General features: G+C 37.7%; 1 protein-coding gene across 1 annotated transcript in view; it reads left to right on the top strand.

Moving 5' to 3' along the window:
- The window catches only part of LOC137632747 (docking protein 1-like), a 26,842-nt gene that overhangs the window by 5,745 nt on the left and 8,597 nt on the right, over window positions 1-12,500 (top strand). Inside the window, exons 2-5 of the mRNA XM_068364824.1 lie at window positions 1,936-2,133; window positions 4,980-5,048; window positions 5,506-5,599; window positions 9,923-10,164. Coding sequence (XP_068220925.1) covers window positions 1,936-2,133; window positions 4,980-5,048; window positions 5,506-5,599; window positions 9,923-10,164 — 603 coding nt within the window. The remainder of the gene's footprint in view (window positions 1-1,935; window positions 2,134-4,979; window positions 5,049-5,505; window positions 5,600-9,922; window positions 10,165-12,500) is intronic.

Raw genomic sequence — 12,500 nt, 5'->3', positions numbered from 1 at the left:
ACTAAATACAACTATGTCATATTGATGATAAATATTTTAATTTTCTTCAAGATTTCACATCTTGTCAAGATAGTTAGTTCCTGTACTTACTGGACAAGGACTGTCAAACACCTTTTGATTTTGTCCTGCCACCAGCATCTTATATATTTTATTCTTTCTTCCATATTGTATTATACATCTCGTATAGCAGCATATGAACGTGTAGGCCTACTTTATGTTCCATACAAACGCATATGTAGGAATAGTTCTGTGCACAATGGTACATACACGTACACCCATATATATATATATATATATATATATATATATATATATATATATATATATATATATATATATATATGTATGTATATATATATTATATATATACATATATATATATATATTAATATATACATATATATATATATATATACATATATATATATATTATATATATATATATATATATATATATATATATATATATATATAATATATATATATATATATATATACATAAAAACATACATCTAAAGACATACAATTAGCTGTGGTAAGCTATTGGAAACGACCCTTCCTTGCAATCTGTTGGATGGGAGTTCGAGACCTGTTCAGGCTCGATAGTTTCTAGCAGTGCTGACAACCTCAGCATCTTTGTGAGCTAAGGATGGGGGTTTTGGAAGTACCTTATTCGTCTACCTGCTGAGTCATTAGACCTATAGTCCATTTCTTTTAGCGATGCATATTTGCACCGACTCGCGGCGGTGCCCTTTTAGCTCGGAAAAGTTTCCGGATCGCTGATTGGTTGGACAAGATAATTCTAACCAATCAGCGATCAGGAAACTTTTCCGAGTTAAAAGGGCACCGCCGCGAGTCGGTGCAAATATGCATCGCTAAAAGAAATGGACTATAGTACTATACTCAACGCAGCAAGAAATGACAATAATCATAATAATCACCAGCCACCCGTTGAGATACTACTGCTTGAGAGTTGTGGGGTCCTTTGACTGGCCAGACAGTACTACATTGGATCTTTCTCTCTGGTTACGGTTCATTTTCCCTTTGCTTACACACACACCGAATAGTCTGGCCTATTCTTTACATATTCTCCTCTGTCATACACCTGACAACACTGAGATTACGAAACAATTCTTCTTCATCCAAGGGGTTAACTACTGCACTGTAATGGTTCAGTGGGTACTTTCCTCTTGGTAAGGGTATGGTAGTAGGTTGGCCAGGGCACCAGCCACCCGTTGAGATACTACCGCTTGAGAGTTATGGGGTCTTTTGACAGGCCAGACTGTACTACATTGGATCTTTTTCTCTGGTTACGGATCATTTTCCCTTTGCCTACACACTCACACACCAAATAGTCTGGCCTATTCTTTACATATTCTCCTCTGTCCTCATACACCTGACAACACTGAGATTATCAAACAATTCTTACTGCACTGTAATTGTTCAGTGGCAATTTTCTTTTTTGTAAGGGTAGAAAAGACTCTTTAGCTATGGTAAGCAGCTCTTCTAAGAGAAGGACACTCCAAAATCAAACCATTGTTCTCTAATCTTGGGTAGTGCCATAGCCTCTATACCATGGTCTTCCACTGTCTTTGGTTAGAGTTCTCTTGCTTAAGGGTTCACTCGGGTACACTGTTTTATCCTATATCTTATTTCTCTTCCTCTTGTTTTGTTAAAGTCTTTATAGTTTATAAAGTGATATCTATTTTAATATTGTTGTTCTTAAAATATTTTATTTTTCCGTGTTCCCTTTCCTCACTGAGCTATTTTCCCTGTTGGAGCCCCTGGGCGTATAGCATCCTGCTTTTCCAACTAGGGTTGTAGCTTAGCAAGTAATAATAATAATAATAATAATAATAATAATAATAATAATAATACTAATAATAATAATAATAATAATAATAATAATACTAACGAAACTGTCTTTCCAAACAGAAATTCAAGAAACATTACGTCGTTCTCTATGCCACGGCGAGCAATGGAGTCGCCCGCCTTGAGGTTTACGACAGCAGGAAAAGCTACAACGCGGGCTCGTCCTATTGTTTCCTCATCCCTGGATCCGAGGTGGTCGCAGTCAAGAATACTTACAGGCCGACAAGTCATTCGTCTGAGGAACACCAATTCGGATTCTCAGTAAGTCTTCTCGATATAAATTTTTGGAATATGGCCACTGTGGTCCACCATTGCTTCCGCAGTTGCATTAGATGCGCAAAAGCGAAGAGTTTTTAGACAACTATAGTCGGTTTCATCCTAGCTGGCAGCTGGAGCCGAACCATGGTTTGAAAGATCGTCGCTGATTGTCTGTTGGTTCAGGCATTCTCCCCTCCTGCTGACCCACGACGGAGCAAAATATTGCATATACCCATCAAAAAAGAGATGGTTCAGTTATAGCAACAGGCGATGAAGAAAGACAATTTTGGATTGAACACTTTAGTGAGGTTATGAATAGGACATATGAAGGGAATAATTTGATTGATATACTTGAAGCTGATGAAGACCTTGATGTGCCCATGAATGAATTCAGTGTGTTTGAAGTCGAAGCTATCCTCAAAAACCTAAAGAGATGGAAAGCCCCTGGATATGATGGAATAACTGCCGAGATGATACTGGCCGAAAATGAAGTGACACCCAGACTACTTACAAGATTATTTTGTAGAATGTGGCATGAAGAGGCAAAACCTGATGAATGGGAGTTAGGAGTGTTGGTGAAAATATCTATAAAGGGAGACTTGACTGATTGCAATAATTACAGAGGCATAACACTTACGTCAGTTGTTATGAAAATATATAGTATACTTATTCTTAAGAGACTGGAGAGAAAGATTGATGAAAAGCTGAGAGATGAACAAGCAGGATTTAGAAAAGGTAGAAGTTGTACTGACCAAATTTTCATTTTGAGACATGTTGTACAGCAATGTGTAGAATATAGAAATCCCTTCTTGATGGTATTTGTGGCCTATGAAAAAGCTTTTGATAGTGTGCACCGGCCAATTTTGTTATGGAATTCCTCTTAAATATGTAAATTTGATTAAGTCTGTTCATGAGCATAGCAAGTGCAAAGTTAATGTTAATAGAGTCTTATCAAGTGAGTTTCCAGTGAACAGCGGAGTACTCCAAGGGAATGTGTTGTCCCCTATGTTGTTTATCCTCCTCATGGACTTTTTAATGTGTAGAACAGTCAGAGATGGTGGGGAAGGATTGGACTGGATTGGTGATAGGAATTTAGCAGACCTAGAGTATGCTGATGATGCTGTCCTTCTTAGCAGAACACCACAGGATTTGCAATGATTGCTTACCTGAATGCATGAAATATCACATGAGGTGGGCTGAAGTTAAAAAGAAGAAAGACAGAGATGATGAGAATGGATTATGCAATGGAAGATGAAATAACATTGGAAGGAGAAAGAAATAATGAGGTAGAATCATTTGAGTATTTAGGAACAATGATCTCCAATATAGGGTCTTTAGAATTAGAGTTTAGTGAAAGATGGAAAAAAGCAAATCAGTCAATGGCTAGGTTAAGTAAAATTTGGAAATCAAATCGCCTAAAATTTCATATGAAAATCAGACTATATATCAGTTTAGTGAGATCGGTGTTACTCTATGGACATGAGTCATGGTATGACAATGAAAAAATCTCCAACAGAGTAAGTAGATTTGAGGATAAAGCCCTCAGAAGGATATTGAGAGTTAAATGGCAGGACAGGATTAGAAATGAAACTATAAGTGAGATTACTCTAGTACCATATGTGGATGAGATCATGATGAGGGGTAGATGGAGATGATTTGGTCATGCTCTTCCAACTCCCCAAGAGATATTAGTTCACCAAACGTTTAACTAGGCCCCACAGGGCACTAGAAGAATTGGAACACCCAGGCCTACATGGCTTAGGACTATAAAGCGCGAAGTAGGAGATGACGAATGGAGAAGTATTGAATTAAAAGCTCAAGAGAGAGACGACTGGCGAAATCTAACCGAGGCCCTTTGCGTCAATAGACGTAAGGGGAGATAATGATGATGTTGATAATGTTCATTTTTGCTTTATACCTCATTTAGTTTGTCTAATATCTACCTGGTTTTTTGGTCACACACAGATTTCACCATTATTTTCCTTCCTTGCATTATTTTCTTAGGTTCATGACATTCAAGACAATTTTTCTACAAAATCCACTAATTTTTATTTACGTTTGTAGAACATTTGTAGGTAAAAAACAACATATAATAAAAGTTGTATAAGTTTTTTCAGACATCGTTTCACTTCAACTCGTATTTTTTAGTATGTTTTTTAATATATGGATATATTTTTCAAGGTAATAGTCAGCATCTACCACTAATCTGTGTGTGACCAAAGAACCAGGTAGATATTCCTCAAAGTAAATGAGGTATAATGGAAAAACGAATATTGTGTATTGTGGACAAATGCAATGTTTTGCTTCTGCGTCTGTCAGCGGGAGGGGAGAATGCCTGAACCAACAGCCAATCAGCGACGAGCTTTCAAACCGTGATCCGGCTCCAGTTGCCAGATGCGATGAAACAGAATTTAGGAGACAGAAAGAAAACGGGAATGGAGATAAAATTGGGTAGAGTGAGATGGGGATAAAAGGAACGGGATTGGAGGTAAGGTAGAAGGCTAAAAATTTGGTAGAGTGGAATGGGGATTAAAGAGACGGTTCAAGCGCCTTTTACTTATGTGTGCAGTGCACCGTGTGAGATACACTGTAGGTAGGACTGCCTTCCCTTTGTCCCAGCCCTTTAGCTCTTTTCGAAGATAAGCGAGTAGGCCTAGTCAAGAAGTCATGGACATGACTGGACAGGATACTGTTCACAAAGACAGATTGGAGAAGGTTTAAAAGCATTTTTTTTCCTAAACATGTTTCGCGTTTGGTGTTCCAGCCTATTTTTATGGATTTTCAGCTTCCATTACATGGAAGGATAATTGTATTTCGTTATATTTCTAATTTGTTGAAATATTCCACAGATTTCAACAAAAGAAACGCTACACCAATTTTATACTACAGACAGAGAAGATTTTCACGACTGGTTACGGGTAAGTTAACTAGGATGCAAGTAAAGTATCCTTGAATTTATAGTTATAATTATCATTAATACAGGTCCAGCCTTTTTATATTAACATCTCTCGATTTATGAGGAGAAATGAGATTCAAAATTCTATTATGAAATAAATGAAAAAGTGATTTCTCTGCATTTTCATTGAACATTATATTAGTTTTACTCATATTAATTTTCAGTCCTACATTTCTCTTTTCTCTATTCAATTTTTTCATCATCTGTAATTCCTCCCATCTGCAAATCTTAAGTTGTTAAGGTATTCCCAATTGATATTAATTCCTACATTTACCCAGTCTACATTATTAATAACTTCTTTTAAACACGCTGTGAATAACTTAGGAGATGGTGTCTCCCTGTCTAACTCCTTTCTCAATATAAAGATAGATAGTTATACAGCTATGTAGATTTTTTTTATATTTTCTTTCTACAAACAGAAGCTTGGAAAAACCCTCATCTCTCAAACGAATTCTCAGCAACGGAAAACAAATGTCACTCTAGAGAACGATGTTTATGAATCAGCTGATTCGTGTAAGTACCAAGTGACGTTGTTGTTGTTGCTGTTGTTATTATTATTGTTGTTGTTGTTGTGTGTGTGTATGTGTGTGTTATGGGTATCATATCTGTAGTTGAGAATATGGTAGGAAAGTTTTTTTTCCAATTATCTGATAGTCAATATTTGTTCATATAGGCCTAGCAGTCGTACATGTGTGCACGCGAGCAAATGAACGTAGGCTACTGTACACGTACATGTCCAATGATTAATTATTACGTTAGATTGCTTTAGTTCGTCCCAAAGATTTTCATGAAAGATACCGTGAGTAAGAATTTCTGATAATACAATAAAAATTATGCAATGAATAAGTTTATCTTTTAATTGCGTTATCCAATCGGGTCTCTAAATCCTGCATTTGAGTATTAGAACTCGCAACACAATGCTTCTTTAGCTATTTCTCTAAGCAGACAAGGCCAGGCATTGTAACAATTCAGTCGAGATGAAAAAAAAAATCTCCTAAATATTCGTACGAAGAATAATTACGAACGATGCACACTATTATAATTATAAGAACCAAAGAGGTCTACAACTACGAATAATAATAATGATAATAATAATAATGTAACAGCTCACTGCATTCTGTCCTGCTGAACCAGCTTACAATAAGCAAGTGTCCATATCGGAATGTCAAGGAATTTTGCTTCATCACCAAAAAATGTATCCTCAACTATGCTTAGATGCAACATCTTTGAGTATTGGCATAACTGCCCAATCAGATCTCGTTGCCATAGTGCAAGCACAATACTAAACTTTCCGAGCAGTAGATATTATGACCAGAATGAGAACTATGAATAGATGGAGCGCAGCTCATACAATACATGGGTCAGTTCCAAGTTTTTGCTATTTTGTATGTAAAGAAATTGCCACATTGAGTGGTGTTGTATCTTTTCAATTCCAGTTTGTATCCGATACCTCTGGACTGATTTGTGCTAAGAGTAAATAGATTATTGTAGTCTACATTTGTTATTCCTTTAAGAATTTTGAATGCCTCTACTAACTGTCCCCTTAGTCGTCGAGTTTGTACATCAAATAAGTTCAAACGTTCCATCTTCCATTACTATCTAAATTGCCTTAGTATTGGAACTAGTTTGGTGACCCTACCTTGTGCTGCTTCCAGTCTATCTATATCCTTCTGACTACTTGGAGCCCAGAATTGGACTGTATTCTAGACGGGGTCTTACTAGTGATGTGTACAGTTGTAGTACAGTGTCTTTGTTTCTGTATTTGAATTGTCTGTTTATGTAGCCTATTAGTTTCTGTGATTTCTTTTCAGCTTTTATGCTCTGTTTGGTGAACTTCAAATTATTGCTGGTAATAGTACCGAGATCTTCCTCCTAGTCCACAGTTTCTATTTCATTACCCAGGAGTGAGTAATTTGATTGTGGGTTACTATAACCTATGTGCATAACTTTACATTTCCCACAGTTGAAAGGCATTTGCTATTTCCTGGACGATTCCCCTAGCTTCAAAAGATCATCTCTTGAAGCTTCTACGTCTTCTGAGTTCGCAGCATTTATGCTCAATTTAGTATCGTCGGCAAATTTGTCTATTCTACTAGTTAATCCTAAATCTATGTCGTTAATATAGATCAGAAATAGCAATGATCCAAGGACGGATCCTTGAAGTACTCTGCTTGTAACAGCTGCCCACTCTGAAGCTTCTTCATTGATTACAACTTTCTGTTTCCAGTTTGTTAGCCAATCTTCGATCCATTCAACTGGCTCGTCAATGCTGCCTAGTGCTCTAATTTTGACCATTAATTTTTCATAAGGAACTTTGTCAAAGGCCTTTTGAAAGTCTAGGTATATGATGTCTATTGCCCTGCTTTTGTCATAAATGCTAAACATTTGGAAAAATTCCAAAAGATTTGTCACACATGATCTCTTTTATGTAAAACCATGTTGGCTGTCCATCAAAAAATTGTTTTTCTCTATGTGTTCTACTATTGAATCTACTATAATTGATTTAAAAATTTTGCACAACACTGAAGTTAGACAGACTGGTCTGTAGTTGCCAGGTTCTTCTTTTGGCCCCTTATTTTAGATTGGAGGATCATTGCCTAGTTTCCATCATTGTGGTGCCTATCTTTCGTTGGCTGTCTTTCGGAACATTTGTAAAAGTGTGGGGTTATCACTTCTTCTAGTTCTATAATCTCTCTTGGATGAATATCATCTGGACCCGGTTCTTTTATTTTCTTTTTGACATCATCCATTGTAAAAGTGATTCTATTTAATAATTGTGGCCCTTCACATTTGATAGCTGGGTTGGGGGGGGGGGGGGCGTTATCGTTGATTCTTCTCTAGTGAATATGTTAGTGTACGAATGTTGTACATACACATTGTGGTTCCATCCTCAGGTCTCTTCAATGTGATATAGAAATATTAGACTTGTAGGTTTCTTCTTAGAATAAGTCCAAAGTTTTAGGTTAACTTTAAACAATTTATTGATAGCTCCATCACTGGAGTATGGGGTGGTTTGGTCGGATGACCATTCAGTATGAAAAGATGAATAGAACTGATTTACAAGAGGCTCGCGTCGATAGCGTAACACTAGCTATCTCAGCGTTTTGTATAATAACAATATGAAATGATCACGTAGCCTTATGGCCAGAAGTCAGATGATTCCGGTAGGGCTCAATAGGTCAACTGCTTCCCACAGGAGGCGTTGTGACTTGTTTACAAGACACACATAAATGTTTATTCATGCAATGCCTTCCAGGCTACTGCAAGCATTGCATAGCATGGTCTAGTTTCACATCCTGTTATGGCGCTGTTGTTACACTCCTAATTCGCCAATGACCCCTTGGGTCATGGGTTTATTTACAGATATGGATTTTATCTGTATATAAAGATGTAATACATTACAAATACAGTGGTGAAATAGGCATTCATCAGTTTGGCTTTTGCCAAATCACTTGTTATAAGATTACCCCCCAAGTCTCCTAATGGACTAATGTTGTTTTTGATTGGTTTTCTGCTGTTTACATATGTAAAAAATTCTTTTGGGTTTTCTTTACTAGCTGAAGCCACTCCTTTTCTCTTCATTGATCTGGCCTTTCTAACTAGTTTATCTACTTTCCGGCTCAACTTCTTATGCTCGGAAATTTTATGAATTGAAGGCTGTAGAGTGTAGACCCATTGATTTATGCTTCCTGTCTCAACTTCTTATTGCAATGGCTATTTCTCTGTTGAATCACTTATGTTGTGGAGTTCCATTTGGCAAAATTTTTCCATGCAGTATACATTTAGCCCTTTTTTCTTTATATATTTCTACAAATGAGTCCCATTGTGTATGGTGTTCCCTGTTCCGACGTATCCTAAATTCTAGGTGTATTCCTTCAGTTTTATCCAGTTACTACGTCTGAAGTCTAGGTTTTTTATAATTTTCCTTTCTTTCAGATGAGGAATATTTACCCAAAACCTAACTATTTTGTGGTTACTTTTGGCAATATTTTCGCCTACTGAAACATTGGATACTAAATTTTCTTCTGTTGTTAGCACAATATCTAGTATGTTGTTTCCTCTTGGTGTTTATCGACCCACTGATTAAAAAAAAAAATCATTGTTGACAAATTCTCGTAGTCTATGTCCCTCTGTATGATGTAGAATTCATAGTGTCCCAGTTTACCACTGCATTGAAGTCTCCCATTAGGACAGCTAGCTTATTGTTAACTTCTTGCCCAAGTTGTCTATACAGCTCTTCGTCCTGTTCTTGTGTTTGATGTGGTGTTGATGTTTACACCTGTCACTTCACATTCGGTTTCTAATTTAATGTCTATGGTGTTTAAATGATTTTTAATATAGAGCATTACCCCTCCACCTTTCATGGTAAGGCGATCCTACTTGAAAAGCATGAAACCTGGGATTTTGTATTCTCTGATAAAATCCTTTGATTTTTCTTGAATCCAGAGAGAGAGAGAGAGAGAGAGAGAGAGAGAGAGAGAGAGAGAGAGAGAGAGAGAGAGAGAGAGAGAGAGTCCTGTGTTACTAAAAATTTTGTCTAATGGGTAGTTAGATTTTTTTTTATCATTGTTCCAGTGTGCGCCTAATGGTGGCTCTATGCCACCAAATGACAATCATTAATGTTACGAAGAAAATCCTATTTTTTCCCCATAAAAAACCTCATGTAATGAAAGCTAACTAATATAAGGTAATGTACGTAAGTGAAAATTTTATTTGGAGGTAGGCCTAACACTGGTTTATTCACCCAAGCATTAATTTGATTTCTCTCTCTCTCTCTCTCTCTCTCTCTCTCTCTCTCTCTCTCTCTCTCTCTCTCTCTCTCTCTCATCCTCGTAGTCTTGAGGGAGTTCCCAGTAACAGTGGGCGTCACAGTCCGCCAAAAATTTGGCGTGGATGGAGAAGTTCGCCTCCTGGTGGAAAGCGGGTTCATCACCCTCATCTCGATGGAGGGAAACCGCATTGCCCGGTGGGCCATTGAACACCTCCGTCGCTTCGGTTACACGGACAACAATTTCCACCTGGAGGCCGGACGCAAGAGTGACCATGGCGAGGGGAACTTCGTGTTCATCACTAATCAAGTAAGGAAATGATTTTTATAGACTAAGCATTGACTCATTAATTGTGACGTTGAGTAAATGTTATCTTTTAGACTTTATACCTTTGTTATTTGTCTTGGGCTAGAGATCTCTTGCTTGAGGGTACACTCGGGCACACTATTTTATCTTGTTTCTCTTCCTCTTGTTATTTTGAAGTTTTTATAGTTTATATATGAAATATTAATTTTAATGTTATTATTCTTCTTAAACTTCTCTTGTAGCTTATTTCCTTTCCTCACTGGGCTATTTTCCCTGTTGGAGCCCTTGGGCTTATAGTATCATGCTTTTCCAATAAGGGTTGTAGCTTAGCAAGTAATAATGATAATAATAATAATAATAATAATAATAATAATAATATTTTCAAAGTTTATTGAATATTGAGGATGATAGGGAGGCAGATATAATTGCTGTTGCAGGTGTTGAGGTGCCAGTGATGGGAGATGAGAATGAGAGAGAGATTACATGAGAGGAAGTGAGGAGAGCACTAGATGAAACGAGAGTAGGAAAAGCATCTGGTATGGATGGTGTGAGAGCTGAGATGTTGAAGGAAGGGGGTGTGACTGTACTTGAATGGTTGGTGAGATTGTTTAATATGTGTTTTGTGTTGTCAATGGTACCAGTAGATTGGGTTTGTGCATGTATTGTACCACTATACAAGGGTAAGGGAGATGTGCATGAGTGTTGTAATTCAAGGGGTATTAGTTTGTTGAGTGTGGTGGGAAAAGTGTATGGTAGAGTACTGATTAATAGGGTTAAAGATAAAACAGAGAATGCAATCTAAGAAATACAGGGTGGTTTTAGAAGAGTTAGAGGATGTATGAATCAGATTTTTACAGTTAGGCAGATATGCGAGAAATATTTAGCAAAATGTAAGGTGTATGTTGCATTTATGGATCTGGAGAAAGCATATGATAGAGTTGATAGGGAAGCAATGTGGAATGTGATAAGGTTATATGAATTGGTGGAAAGTTGTTGCAAGCACTGAAAATTGTCTACAAAGGTAGTAAAGCATGTGTTAGAATAGGAAATGAAGTGAGTGATTGGTTTCCGGTGAGAGGGGGCTGAGACGGAGGTGTGATGTCGCCATGGTTATTCAACTTTTATGTTGATGGAGTGGTGAGAGAGGTGAATGCTTGCGTGCTTGGACAAGGATTGAAACTGGTAGACGAGAATGATCATGAATAGGAGGTATATCAGATGTTCTTTGCGGATGATACTGTACTGGTTGCAGACTTGGAAGAGAAGCTTGGCCGATTAGTAACAGAATTTGGAAGGGTAAGTGAGAGGAGGAAGTTGAGAGTTAATGTGGGTAAAAGTAAGGTTATGAGATGTACGAGAAGGGAAGGTGGTGCGAGGTTGAATATCATGTTGGATGGAAAGTTTCTTGAGGAGGTAGATCAGTTTAAGTTCTTGCAGTCAGTTGTTGCAGCAAATGGAAGAGTGGAAGCAGATGTACGTCAGAGAGTGAATGAAGGATGTAAAGTGATGGGGGCAGTGAACGGAGTGGGAAAAAATAGAGGGTTGGCCATGAATGTAAAGAGAGTTCTGTATGAGAAAGTGATTGTACCAGCTGTGATGTATGGATCGGAGATGTGGGGAATGAAAGTGATGTAGAGACAGAAATTGAATGTGTTTGAGATGAAGTGTCTAAGGAGCATGGCTGGTGTATCTCGGGTAGATAGGGTTAGGAACGAAGTAGTGAACGGGTGTAAGAAATAAGTTAGCAACTAGAGTGGATATGAATGTGTTGAGGTGGTTTGGCCTTGTTAAGAGAATTGAAAATGGCTGTCTGCTAAAGAAGGTGATGAATGCAACAGTTGATGGGAGAAGTACAAGAGAAAGGCCAAGGTTTGGGTGGATGGCTGGAGTGAAAAAAGCTCTGGGTGATAGGAGGATAGATGTGAGAGAGACAAGAGAGCGTGCTAGAAATAGGAATGAATGGCGAGCTTCCTCCGGTCGCCTTGGATGACTGCTGAGGTAGCAGCAGTAGAGGATTCAGCATTATGAAGCTTCATCTGTGGTGGATAACGGGCTGTGGCACCCTAGCAGTACCAGCCGAACTCGGTTGAGTCCCCCGTCAGGCTGGGAGGAGCTAGAGAGGAAAGGTCCCCTTTTTATTATGTTTGATGTCAGTTACCCCCAAAATTGGGGGATTGCCTTGGTATATGTATGTTTTATTATTATTATTGTTATCATTATTATTATTAGTTTAGCTAAACTACAACCCTAGTTGGAAAAGTAGGATGTTATAAGCACAAGGGGTTCAACAAGAAAAATATAGCCCAGTAAGGAAAGGAAATAAGTAATGAACAATTCAA

This window comes from Palaemon carinicauda, chromosome 42 (genome assembly GCF_036898095.1).
Source record: "Palaemon carinicauda isolate YSFRI2023 chromosome 42, ASM3689809v2, whole genome shotgun sequence".
NCBI classification, from domain to species: domain Eukaryota; kingdom Metazoa; phylum Arthropoda; class Malacostraca; order Decapoda; family Palaemonidae; genus Palaemon; species Palaemon carinicauda.
This window is presented reverse-complemented; position numbering and strand designations above follow the sequence as displayed.